This window comes from Symphodus melops, assembly GCF_947650265.1.
Source record: "Symphodus melops genome assembly, chromosome: 17".
NCBI lineage: Eukaryota > Metazoa > Chordata > Actinopteri > Labriformes > Labridae > Symphodus > Symphodus melops.
Genome location: NC_136707.1, coordinates 5,116,728 through 5,130,555, shown reverse-complemented (window position 1 = coordinate 5,130,555; position 13,828 = coordinate 5,116,728). Strand labels below are relative to the sequence as shown.

The 13,828-nt window shown below is 41.5% G+C and overlaps 2 protein-coding genes across 4 annotated transcripts; one reads left to right on the top strand and one right to left on the bottom strand.

The window, feature by feature from the left end:
• The first annotated feature begins 366 nt into the window (after nucleotides 1-366).
• Nucleotides 367-4,534, top strand: c1qtnf6a (C1q and TNF related 6a). Its single transcript, XM_079366700.1, has 3 exons — nucleotides 367-743; nucleotides 3,081-3,284; nucleotides 3,506-4,534. Exons 1-3 carry the CDS (start codon nucleotides 602-604, stop codon nucleotides 4,057-4,059), a joined length of 900 nt encoding a protein of 299 aa, XP_079222826.1. The 5' UTR covers nucleotides 367-601; the 3' UTR covers nucleotides 4,060-4,534.
• Nucleotides 4,535-4,924: 390 nt separating this feature from the next.
• Nucleotides 4,925-13,828, bottom strand: LOC306838495 (carbohydrate sulfotransferase 12-like). 3 transcript variants are annotated; one of them, XM_079366699.1, is made up of 6 exons: nucleotides 13,773-13,826; nucleotides 13,348-13,502; nucleotides 10,212-10,823; nucleotides 9,143-9,295; nucleotides 8,355-8,534; nucleotides 4,925-7,769 (listed from the first exon to the last, which is right to left on the bottom strand). In XM_079366699.1, exons 3-6 carry the CDS (start codon nucleotides 10,575-10,577, stop codon nucleotides 7,221-7,223), a joined length of 1,248 nt encoding a protein of 415 aa, XP_079222825.1. In that variant the 5' UTR covers nucleotides 10,578-10,823; nucleotides 13,348-13,502; nucleotides 13,773-13,826; the 3' UTR covers nucleotides 4,925-7,220. The 3 variants fall into 3 exon arrangements, with proteins under 3 accessions (XP_079222825.1, XP_079222824.1, XP_079222823.1); XM_079366698.1 differs by lacking the exon at nucleotides 13,348-13,502 and having other exon boundaries at nucleotides 13,773-13,828; XM_079366697.1 differs by having other exon boundaries at nucleotides 13,348-13,777.

Genomic DNA, 13,828 nt, shown 5'->3' with positions numbered 1-13,828 from the left:
ATCTGGTAAAAATGTACCAAGTTTGCAGCTAGCACAAAGTGGTGCATTTATTTCTCAAGAAAGTTTAACTTGTTTAGTATCCTGGAGAGACAACTTTTCTAGCTTCTTCTTTGAAGCTGTAGTAGGGTGTTTCAGTTTATTGAACATATGCTCTAGGCCTAAACTTGTGACATTTAGAGCTAAAGGCATCTCCTGGTTGTCATAGCGACAATATTTAGCTGTCTGTTTTTGTTGAGTTTTTGAGCTAAATGAAGACATTTGTGAGGAGAATATTTTTACATTAGTTGAAAAGAAAATAGGCAAGACGCATGCACAAGAAAACATGTTTTGTTATCAGTTAACAGGGTCACATAAGCCAACACATCTGCTTCTTTTTTAGGGGAGGGTGGGGGGGCTGTATAAGTGGCTGTATACTGCCACCCTCAGGTGCACATCGGTATTACAGCACCAAACACAACTTTTGTTTTAACTTCAATATTTTAAACTACTCATATTGCATTGTTGTGACATCCATGAGACTTTAAGGGATCACTAAGAGGCGTTGACTGCCATCTCTCAGGTGTTATTGCCAAATTAAAATGCGCATACACTTGCTGCCTGCATGAAACTAAAGCTGGGATCGTCAAGAAACAGCTCAGCTCCCTCCCACAGACAGACCGGGGGAGAGAGCCCTGCCGATTTAGGAGTCTCTCTCTCTCTCCTCCGTCTCCGGCGGATCAAGCTGCTACAGAGACAAGAACGAGGTGAGTTTCATTCAGGTCAAAGTGTCAGTTTTCAGTGGAAAGATCGCTGGATGTGATGCTTAATCTGAAATTATTTATCCTTTTAACATCATGAAGCATGAAACTCGTTGAATGATTGCCGCAACCAGAGGGCTAATGCATGATAAACTGCATAAAGAAAACGTCCATTTTCATGCAAGACATGCAAAATGCTGACTACAGGTGTAGTTATGTCCCAGTTGTGTTAGGGCCAAATCAAACACACTGAAGGGCTCTCTGAGGTCCAGGCTGGATTTCCTGTGTAAAGTTATTTGACATTAAAAAAGGCTCCTGATCTTCTACACTGAAGCAAGACCCTCAGACCAAAGAAAGTATTTGTGTCTCTAGAAGAATGTGGTGAATCTTTGAAATCTCTTATCATCTTCAAGGGTTGTTTTATGTTCTCCATGTTTCGCTCAGCATCTCTTTTGTGTTTTATTTTTTGTCTCTTTGCAGTCATTTCTCCCTTTGTCGTCTGTATATTTTTTCTGTGTTGGCATTCTGTCTTGTTGTAGTTGATCAGGCTCTATTTTGAATCACATAGCATGTCTTTGTGGTTGTTTTTGTGTGTGCATATTATCATTCCCACCACCAGTCTTTTTTTCTATTCATTGAGGTTTTATGTGTGGATTAAGTCATTTTGTGTTTGTGTGTGAAAGCTATATTATTGGGCTTTTATTCCATTTGACAGGGCAGTGGAAATAGTATAGCAGACGAGAGAGAATAGGAGGACAGGAGCCAAAGGTCTGATTTGAACCCAGGCAGTCCGCTTGGAGGACTATAACTTCTATACATGGAGTGCAACCTAACGGCCATTGGCGTGTCCTTTTTTTTTGTCTCTTTTGAATCAGTATGCATATCTTTGATTTGAGTTTAAGCAAGAATTAAAACAGTTATGTATATCTATTTAATTCCCTTAAGTTATGCAGACTTTACTTATTCTTCTGATGGTAGAACAACATGCAGCAGCTGGTATGAAATGTTTTAAGATTGAGGTCTGTTTGGAGTCTTTTTTGGGCTGCTGAGTCCAGTTGTGTAAAAAGGATGTAGCTATCAGTGTGGATGCATGCAGCTGTGTTGTATAAACACAGCAGCACACAGTGTTCCAGTTACAGTGCACAGAGACTGAACGACCAATAAGGGCGCGTGTGTGTGTGGCACACAGCCATTGAGAAATTCACATTTTGACATTCTGTTTGAAAAAAAATCCTCTGAGTTGGTTTCTTTGTTTTGCACAGACCGTTAAAATGACTCATTGCTTCCTAGGATAATTAGCGGTGATTTATGAGCTGCCTGCAGGGTCATTTTCATGTAATTTTTGTCCCTGTACCCTGGTCTTCTCCCACTATTTTACCAGATTCTCTTCTAGTGATTCTTGGATGCAATGTTTGACCTTTTCATAGTCAGCTATTGTGAAAGTATTAGCACAGTTTTTATATTGCATTTCGTTTTTGAATGATGGCTTCCCATTATTTGTGTTCCCACATTTCCTGGCTCCTGTTTCCAGTTGGAGGGGGTGGGGGGTGGGGGGGGGGTTCTCTGGCTCAAAGTTGAATTTTCCTTTCTCTTTCGCTGCTGCTCTGGGAGTGACATCAAGGACACATAACGGTCTGACTCTCTAAGCAGCTGCTTAACAACCAGTATTTTGAATACACATGTTTCACAAATCAAAGGAAACGGTCTTTGCTGCTGGTGTTTCCCCTCTTTCTCTATCGTTTCTAAGCAGTTTAAATACAACAAGAGATCAGAGCAACAGCATAACATGGCGGAAGTTCATCTTCTCTTTGTACCCTGGCATCTGCTTCAATACTGTCTCCAATTTTTAGCTTCACACTACCTGCGCTGGTGATGTCTCAAATTATCTGCTAGCATCACCGCAAGGTTGAACTTGTGGTCCAGTGGGAGTCATACCATGAACTGAATTTAATCCAATACACTCATTTATGTTCTCCACATGGTGAACCATCGTGAGTTTTCATCAAGCACAGACATCAGGAAAAACTTAAAAGCAGTCCAATATTTTGGTTAATGACTCAATCCCTGCTGTATTAATGGTATGCCCATAAGCAACAGATGCACTTGCATTACTTAAACCAGGACTTTAACTGACCCCCCCCTTCCAAAACAAGTCACTGCAGATTGAGCTATTCTCTTTATTTTGTATATTAATATAGTTTTGTGTCCCCCTTTTTTCTTTTTTTTGTATTTTGTGTGCATTTGTGATGCGTTTGTAATGTATTAAAACAACCAGAGGGTTTGTTTTTTTTCTCATTGTATTCTTTAGAGATCATAGCATTGCTTTCTCTTTTGTCACTGCAGGCACAGTGATGTTGGGAGTCCTCCTCTTCCTGTCCCTCACCTCCATGGTGGCCCTGGTGCCCCCTCCCAGCGCTCCTCCTGCACCCTGCAGGCGCTGCTGTGACCATCTGGAGCCAGAAGAGGGCAGCGGAGCTGAGCTTCCAACAGGAGGCTTCAACCATGTGCCAGAAGTACGCACCTACATCAACATGACCATCCTTAAAGGTATGTTATTCGACATCAAAGTCTCTTTGTCTGTACAATTTAAGCAGCTAATTTTGACTTTACAACACTTTATTTAAAGCAGCTTTTTCACTTTAGGCTACATGACAAACTTTGAAGGGAATAAAAAACTTTTAACTGAAAAAAATGCTGCTGCATTTTAGGTAAAAAGTCCTTATCAAAGCCTGAGAAATGTGATGACTGACCAGTTTTACTTCGTGCAGGTGACAAAGGAGATCGTGGTGACAGGGGAACACCAGGTAAACTTGGACCCGAAGGCCCTCCAGGCCCCATAGGTCAAACAGGCTCAAAAGGCTCCAAGGGCCAGGCCGGTCTTCCAGGAGACCCCTGCAAGATCCAGAACTCCGCCTTCTCAGTCGGACGTCGCAAATCACTCCACAGTCTGGAGTCCTACCAGGGTCTTTTGTTTGACACGGTTTTCGTCAACCTGGGAGACCACTTCGACATGTTCACGGGTAAATTCATATGCCATATCCCGGGGGTCTACTTCTTCAATGTCAACATCCACACGTGGAACTTTAAAGAGACATATCTGCACATCATGCAGAACGAGACGGAGCGCGCCATCGTGTACGCGCAGCCCAGCGACCGCTCCATCATGCAGAGTCAGAGCCTGATGCTGGACCTGCAGCTGAGTGAAGAAGTGTGGGTCCGTCTGTACAAGAGGGAGAGGGAGAACGCAATTTACAGCGACGATGTAGACATCTACATCACCTTCAATGGATACCTCATAAAAGGGAGTGCTGAGGGAGAATGAAGAAGAGAGGGAAGGCTGAGGATTGGACTGAGCCACACCATGCAATTCAGTGCAAAAAAGAAGTTCTCCCCTTCCTTATAGTAAAGGAATTCAGCATGACACACTTTGGTAGCTGAAAAATAAGCAATATCTCTTGAAAAAATGTGAAGGATGATCTCTGTCTGCAATCGTCCAGAGTAAAGTTGTCAAAATGCTCAAGTATCTAATGCAGAAGGAGGTTCATACTGTGATACTGCAAAGCAGCTGTGGCTACAAACATGATTATTTGTTATCTTCCCATGAGTTAGATGACCACTTCTGAAAATAAGTCCAAGCTTGAACTTGCAGCTAGTTAGCGTAGCTTAGCACAAAACCTGGAAAACTCCACACAAAGGTAACAAATCTGCCCATTGGCACTTTTCAGGTTAACTGAGGTTTTACTTAGATGGATTTTCTTTTTAATCTATGGTTTTGTTAAAACAAAAGAAGACACAAACTCAACTGTACCATTTGTTGTCCGTTTAGTTTTAATGAAGAAAAAGATTGTTTGTAAAAGCTAAGTCATGATTTATGTTATGGTTAGAAAAAGTAAACTCAATCAGGCAAAAATATCACTGGTACTGTCAACTCGATTGGAGTTTTGTATGTTGTGCTAAAAATGGTGCTAACTGAATTTTTGTTTTGTTTGAACTGAAAGTTACTAAAAATGCAAAAAATAAAAATAAAAATGCATTAATTACATTGTTTTAAACTCACTTGACTGTTGTGGGAACAAGCTTGCCAGAACCTGCTACCTATTAATAATGTGTACAACATTATATATTAATGTAGGCTTAGTTCTTCACATGACCACTAGAGGGCATTAAAACCCTAATTATCAAGTGCAGCAGGTAAAGTCCTTAAAGGATGTTTTATTGATGTTTCGCCTTAAAGAAGGGTAGAGATGTCAACACTGCAGCACACTCTGCCTCCAAATGAAGTCACATCAAAAGTTTGATATACATTTAAAAAAACAAAAACCTGTATATTTTGTACAAAAGAATTAACCCAAAGGCAGTAAGACGACACTTGATGGTGCGAACATGAACATCTTTAGTAACTTGTAGAATAAGGTTGCACAGACCATGTCCATATCACATACAGTACAAACCACAGTTATCCTGTGTGTTAGATGACAGACAAACAAATCCATGAGTAGACACAAGCGAGTCCTCACAGAGTCATAAAGACAGTTTGATCATTCGGCTGACACGTCTGTTTTTTTCCTTTTCTCTCCTTTTTATAACCACACATGATAAACAAAGCTCGGTGTGTCCAGTGCACCTCGAGGTGGCCTCACACAGCTCTCACTGCTTCGTGTTTCAAATAAAAATGTAGTCCTTCTACAAAAATACTTTTTTTTTTTTTTTTTTTGCTGTGTAAACTTTTACACCCAAAGGCACTATCTCATCTTTTCTGCTCTATGATCATGATGTGATCAATCCTGACCGTCCAACCTCAACTTCAAAACTGACAAGATCGCTGACCACAGCCTTGTTTTGCATCGATATAGAATACTGGCTGAACTTGTCGCATTGCATCGCACATACTGAAAACACTCCTTGTAGGCCTCGTAAAATGTGTTCAGCTACATGCTACAGAATAACTGTGTGCCATAAAAACCTGTAAAAGCGTTCTGCGTTTTTAGTAAGCAAGAGGAACAACACTGTCTCCTTCCTGGATTAACCAAATGTAGTTCAATGTTAGTAAAAAAAAAACTGTGTGTCAATACACATACATCAAAACACCATCATGGTAACAACAGGTAATAAAAGGACATGTTCCCTTTGATAAGCTGGCCTTTTAAATGCACACAGTGGCGAACCTGTGTACATCAAGCTGAGTTAAAAACACAAGAATGTCGAAGCTCCGGTTGAAAACCTCAAACACAAGCTGAGACAAATTCAGCTATGCAGAGCCAGAGCTGGTAGCTCCCCCCTATGACGAGGCGCAGGCTGTGAAATGTTAAAATAATGCAAGCAGTTAAAGTGTAGCCTGAAATGCTCCTATTCGTGTGATCCAATGCAGTTCATTACATCTGACATGCCAGGTGTGAAAAAGCTCACAGTGAATGTTGTGCATTATGTGATATGTAACATATAAGAATAAACTTTATGAGGTATGAAAAAATACAACCTTTTTTTTGTTTTTTTAAATGAATAGCTGTCATCATGAATATATCTGAAACATAAAAATCCCTTTCATGCAAACAAACATTGCATGTAACTTAACGTGCAATAAGTTAGACAGCCAAAATATCTAGTGCATTTTAAACTAAAACATGTACGCCTTGTTTTGACTGAATTTCCCATCTGCTAAATTTGGTTTGGTGTGTGCTCTTCTAGCGCAATAAAAGCAAATAAAATACTTGGGGGCGGGGGGGGGGGGTAATTTCTTATGGCACTGGATCAAAACATTGGTACCATTATGCTGACTGATATCTTATTTCAGGCAGTATCAGACAGCGTTGTATCTGTATTGGAACAACTCAAGTCAAAACGATGTGATGTGTGTGAGCATGGATATCTGACATCACTTCACCAATGCTTTTACCAAGCATGCGTTTCACTGTGGGTCACAACACAACTGTGACAACACAAATAAGAGGCGAGGCGTGATGACTAAAAATAGAAGTGCAAGGCCTCAGATCAGACAGTTCTTGGTTTCCCCCCCGAGCAGTGCGCCAACAACCCCAAATAAGTTTACTTCCCCATCGGCTGATGAAAATGTTTCTAAGGCGTTTAGAAACAAACTATAGAGGGCTTTTGTTGGATACCTGGAGCTACAGGACTTTAACCAATAAGTGCTAGACGAAGACATGAAGGGATAGAAGAATGTTAGTTTGGGGGGAGAGAGAGAGAATCTACATCATCTTAGAGGCATACTCTCAGAAAAATCCTCCTCATGTTTTCCCCTCAACTTGTGTGCTTTGTGTAATCTTTGTGATTCAACATCAGTAATAAAAGCTGCAACCTGGCGTACGTGTGCTTCCTCAGAGCTTTCCTGAATGTGCACATTCAGTGAAGAACAGATGTGACAGGAGGAGAGATGGAGGTGTTGCTGTTGAGTGTGGGGTTATTCATGACATGGATAAAAAAAAACACTGCGTCTGAGTTGTGTGATCAGCTTTGTAGAAACACGAGTCACTCGTTGAGGATCCAGTCTGGTCTGTCGTAACCGAAGAGCCTGAAGTCGGGCTCGTACAGCTTGTAGAGTTCTCTCCTCACCTCGACAGGCACTGTGCTGAACCAATCAGCCTCCCAGCTGCTGGCTGTGAGGTTCCTATGGGAGGTGGGGAACTCAACCACATTGTCCACCCGAAGCTGTCGCAGAAGGTGCTCCGCGTCCTCCTCTGCGGTCTCCAGATGGCCCACAAAGTCGTACTGAATCTGGCATGGGTGGCAGAGTCGGTACACCTGCCGCCAGTGCTCATTAAAGGGCATCTCTTTTTCTGTCTGAGGGTCCAGGAGATACTGGATGAAGTTGGAGAAGGAGGGGTGGACACCCACGTTGAACGCCTCGTCCACCGAGGCAGGAGGTGTTGGCTGGTTGGCGTAGCGGCGCAGCATGACCTGTGCGAAGCGCCGATAGAAGTCTTCGTTGCGTAACTCAAATTTATTCCTGTAGGCGGAGATGAGGCGCACAAAGGGGTCCCGCACAAAAAGAAACTTGGTGTACTTCTTCAGCTTCACCTTTAAAAACAATTAAAAAAAAGTGCATCAAAACAACAATACATTTTTAGCACACAAATAATTGACAATGAATTGAGAAGTCCAAAGAAAATAAGCAATCTTAAACACAGAACTTGTAACATGTTGTGTAAGAAGTGACTTCCACAGCACTCAGACTTTTTTTGTGAGGAGTCTGGAGCGGTTCCTCCCACAAAAAATAAATAAATGAATACAACTGATGTGGTTCTTTGTACTGTGTGGGAGGCACAATATCACCAAAGAGTAAATAAAAGCAAGCAGATTGAATAATATGACATTGATATCATGATGTGAAACTATCAGAGGATGAGTCTCCACCAAAGCTGTGCTCAGTAAGGAGCTGTGAATCTCCAAAATGTTGATGATATTTAAGCTGTCATTGTGTCGTTAAGCGATCTATGTAACAGAAGTGAAAAACAAAGAACTGTGTCATGGTCCACAGCACTGAATGTGTGCAGCTCTGAAGCTCTGCACCTGAGGTCTCCTCGTGCACCATCTAGCACATTTATTAAGCATTTATCACATGATGTGTTTAGGGTGTAGAACACAGTGTGTTATTCAACAGACCTTCATTAGGTGCTTTGCAAACTTGCCGTAACGTTTCCAGAACTTGTTGAACGTAAAGTGCATGCTGCTGTTGTGGACCAGATCCCTGGGGATCGCCAGCGGATCTCTCTGGGGAACGCCGTCCTGCAGCATGCTTTCACTGAGGACTATCATGATGCGCTTCCAGTTACTGCACGCTACCTAAGAGAGGGAATAGAAGAGTCAGTTATTATAGTGATATAGAGCAGGTCTAGGGCAAACAGAGACCCAACATCTAATCGCCAATGAGCGAGCACTTGTTGAAAACAGGCAGAAAGCTGGAGATGAAACAGACTAACAGTCATCTGTCGAAACAGGTCTGACAAAAATAATGGGATAGAGGAAGAGAGAGGCCAGAGAGAAATGTAATCTTTCGTTCATAGAAAAGGCGCTCGCCTGCCCTTTGTTGTTGTTAAATGTATGTCCTTGACGGTGTTATAAAAAACTCATGTCTGAGTGTCTGTGTGTGTTTGTCTCAGCATACATTTGGGGACATAACTAAGAGAAAAGACCATTTAATAGAGGACGTTGAAGGTGCGTCTTCAGGATATGAATTGAAGCTTTTCTATGAGGTACAGTATGTCAACCCCAAAATGACCCACTGCTAAGTAAACTTGTCTGCTTGTGTTTATGCTTTGGACAAGAACTGTAAACAGTAAGAAGCCTATTAGAAGCTTTTACATAAATATAAAATAAAATACGCCAGACTTGGACCATAATTAAACAAAATTCAACAAGAAGAAGTCAAAAAGATGAAGGCGTTTGCGTACCTTGGGAACGTAGCAGTAGATAATACCATGCCTATCGTCCACTATAAGATGATCCAGCTCCTTGTTGGGGATGTCATCAAATGAACGGTTTTTGCCAGGAAACACCACGCTGTCATTTGCACACATCTCCTGGAGTAACTTCCTCCGCTGCTCCTGTGATACATCGCAAACAAAGACTTTGTCAGCTTCAAATGAATTCAGAGAAATGCTTACTGGATCAACTCTATAATTAAAAAGTCTTTGCTCTACAGTTTAGACACAGAGTAATCCATAGGTCCTGACTTTAAGGCCCTTGAAAAGTGCAGTGGATATTTATGGGCAGGGACATTTTTATAGACATTGATTATTAGAGCTCTGCTAATGATGGAAGCAGGAGGAACTCCCCTGGAATGGAAAAAGGTCACCAACCTGCACAAACCAATAATAATGAATCAGGGGTAAATTCCCCTGGTCACACAAGCCCAACAAAATCAATAAGAGGCTCAGTGAGACTACCAACTCGCATAATTCACACATCCACATGGAGACGAGAGGGGAGTCATATTAAAGACAGTAAGTGGCGATAACTGTAACTTTTTTTTTTTTAAGTTTTAGACTGTAGTTTAGACTATTTATTATTTTTTGAAAAGTTCCTCATTTCGAGTCTCAATATTGTTTCGACATACATTTAATGATAATTCATATATCTATCATTAATACGGAGTTGAAGAGCTCAAAATCAAAACCAATCATATTCTGGATCTGCTCTCTTGAATAAACGTAGAGCTGCTACAGCTGTCACCCAATCTGGGTCCACGTCATTATTACCACTGAAACACAAAAAAGGCAAATATGGTAGTAATGACATTTGTGGTCTCGATACACATTATTTAAGCTCAACCAGTGAGTCAGCATGCAGCTTGGGAATGCTTTGAGTAAATAACAGCTGTTTTGAATTTGTTTTTCACTCGTCAAAATGTCTTCAGTGTCCAAGTCAATAATCCAATAAGACAAGCTCAACACACACTCAGTTCTACTCTGACTTTCATAAACAGCAATAGAAGTAATCATGATAATATCTAACATGAACCTGTCTTTCACGAAGCTCCGCTGCCAATGGAGTCAGATGAATCTTCCACTCTCTTCTCGGTATATACCGCTCTTCTGCTTTCTCTGATTGGTTACTTGTGTCCGGAGGGGCGGGGTCTGTGGGCTCACCAGTTCCTGGCTCTAAGAACTGGTTCACGAAGGCATCAATGTCAGACAGAAAGGACGGCGTTCGGGAGGTTTGAGGATGCTGCGGCGGAGGGGCGTGCAGGATTTTGGGGCCCGGCGATACGGGAGTGTGCAAATACAGGTGTGAGACTCCGACATCGTCCCAGTAGATGATGATGAGGAGGATCATGAAGGCTGAGCCCAGGACCACAAAGATGCGGAACATCCTTGATGTCCCCATGGCAACTGTTGTTTGCTACAGGATAACCATTGCAACTGATTTCACAGAGCGTCTCTACAGCGTCGACAGGGTCACCATGGCAACACAGTCAAGGTCCAGGAGCTCTTTCTCTCACCATGGTGACGGAAAGATGGCAGCTATAGCACAGTCTGTGTTAGGACGGGGCTTTTCATGATGCTGGTGCACTGCAGGTGTGAAACTGACCATCCATTGAAAGACTCACCTCTGGCTGATTCCTGCAGCGTCCTGCAGACAGAGATAACAGAGAAATAGAAAAGCACCGTTAGAACTGTTTAATATTCAACAACCACCTGCAGCTCTAAAAACACATTGTGTGCATGCCTTTTTGTTGTCAAGCTGAAAACAACAACTACAGAGATGACTTCATAAAAAGCCAGATCATTTCTTTATTTGGAACAAGGTTTAATATGATTAAACAAATACAAGACAGGAGGAGGGATTCAGCACTAAACAAAGCTAAGAATAATAATAAAAAGGCTAAAATTAAAATACAATATAAAACCAAAGCTGTGGACCAACACTGAAGTCTTTCCAAGTGCTGCTGAATTCCTTAAAATTGCTCCCATTCGAACGAAAACACTCAAGGTAAAACTCTTTCTTCAGAGCGCATGGCCGAGGTCTTTTTGCTGTCCTGGTTATAAAAAGAACGGAACATTTTGAGCAAAGCTGGCAAGTCTGAAACTTTAGTGCCATGAACTGAATTTGTTCTTCCCCTCTCTCAGTTGACTCAACTCCCACTCTCAGCAGTAAAATCACAGGTGTTTGTTAAATATCTGCATGCCACAGGGCTCTGCATACCATACTAACTTTTTTCATTGCACAAGTATCCCGCTGTACCAATACTAGGTTTCCTATGGAGTATGGTACAAGCATACTTAAATACTGAGTGCCTCTGAAGTAATAGAAGCCCCTGTGTAAGCAACCTTTGAAAGAGCCCCAGCAGCAAATATTCTACACACCGAACCAAGACACATTTTGCATGTAGAGAAACACACTGAAGCTCACTGTGCTCATGCAATGCACCAAAAAAGCACATAACGTTACTGGAGAGCTGCAGAAACACAGCATGAAGTGTGTGTGCTGCCTGCTCGTGGGCTTATCTAAATCACAGTTTGTCTTGAACTCCATTCCATCTCTCGTCCGTTGTATCATTTCTGGGCTAATTTAAAGTCACACTGCATCACTTCTCCGTTTACAAAAAATCTTCTACATTTGAGCTCTTATGCAACAGTCGTCATATTACTTCCTCTTTCCTGAAGCTTAGAGGGGGACCACTGACATGGAAAATCCTCGTTCCCCTCTCCAGAGGCCGCAGACAACTACACTCCTCTTCCTCTCAGCACACAAATGACTTTCTGCTGCTCTTTAATGTACACCATATCAGACATCAGGGGCAGATTACCCTAACAGCTTCTGTCAGGGCTGGATTATGGAATGATAATAATTGCTCTATTTTAAGAAGCGCATATTTACATTTTAAATCCTCTACATCGAGTTCACCACAAATCAGGATATATTGTGCAATTTACTATTCTATTTATCTCTTACGAGGTTGAAAAATTAAGATTCAGACAAAATAACTGAATCAATGCATAAAATGTGAAACTCTAAATGAAATATAGAATCAATGCATATAATGACTAACACCCTAAAAGTAACACAGTCGAGCAGTACACAAAATAGATAAAGCAAGCATTTCTTGGCTCCTACTCAACCAACAACATTATGACAATGCCTCTAACAAATTCATGTTGACAATTAAACATAACTAGGGCTGCAACCAAGATCTATCTTACATTGATACGTCTGCTGACCTCATTGATAAGCTATTAATACGATCAGAAACACATAAATAAGCATTGTGTGGTGTCTTGTTTAGCAGAACTTGTCTTAAATGTTCAAATACTAACCATTAAAAAAACTGAAAATTGCAGAACCTCAGTTTGTCACGAGAAAATTGCGACACTGAATCTCTTATTAAAATAGTTTATGATAAATTCCATGTAGATGCAGAATTGCTCAATTTATCCTCTTATAGTTCCATTTTTAATCATAAAGCACGCCCAGTATTACAATATCTGAATGATTTGCTTTTAGGGATTTGCAGAGATTTGTTGTCCGCTGCTCTTGTCAGTAGAGTTCATGTGCTCTAAGTCCACACAGGTTACGGTACTATACTCACAGCAGATGTCACCTCTTTTTTTTCCAGACCCAGCTTTTCTCTTTTATTACTCCTGACCAAATGTTCTATTTATTTATTTACAATGTCTTTACTAGAATGGAAAATGCATGACTCAAATAAGGTATCAATCAGCACAAATGACCAATCATTAATCTCACCATGCAGTGCAAACTATAGAAAATAAAGAACTATTTTCTTCAATGCACCACAATGTTAAGAGGGTATTATCTTGGCTTCTTCTAAAAACTCTGAAACAAATTATAGCCTATTAAATGTTTTCCACTTTTGCATTATCTTATCTACCTCTAATAAAGTAGACTATCTGACGAACACACTCCAACACTCTGCACAGCTGTTTCACCAATATATTCGTTTAGGAGGATACAGAAGATACAACGCTTTGTTTATACGAGCATCTTTCCTGTTTGACATTATGTCGGCTTCTGCACTACAGTGTCAAGTATGTCATACGGTAAAATTCTGCGAAGGAGCCTTGTGAATTATGTGTGAGTTGCTCCATCAAAGTGGTCAAAGCTGGAATAAAAAAAGAGAGCAGCACGAGCTCACCGGATGAATGATAAATCACACCGTCCTGTCCGCTGCAGCCGCCAGCGGATGCCAGTAGACCCGGCGGGGACACAAACACAATGTAGCCTTTGACTGGGAGCAGCACCGCGGGAACGGGCTGTTCCTCACCCCCGGATAGGCTTTCTGCTCCGTGGCTGTGGTTCAACAAGGTGTCGCGGCGTAGAGCCGAAGAGTCAAATGTTCGCGCGAGACAATGAACAAAGCAAAGAGAACAACAAGCTTCACGTTCAGCCTGTGGTTATCAAGACACGCTGTCAGTCACTGTGCATGCAGCCAGAGTAAAGGTGTCAAAGTAGTGTTCAGCATTTTCGCAAAGGTGCGTTAAAAAAAACAACGTTGTTGTTAAAATGTAGAAAATAATAATAATTATGGAATACGAGTCTAAAAACAACAATAAACCTTACCGTTTTAGGAGCCCGCGAGCTCTCAGCGCCGCGTCAGCTGAGCCTGTGATGAGAGA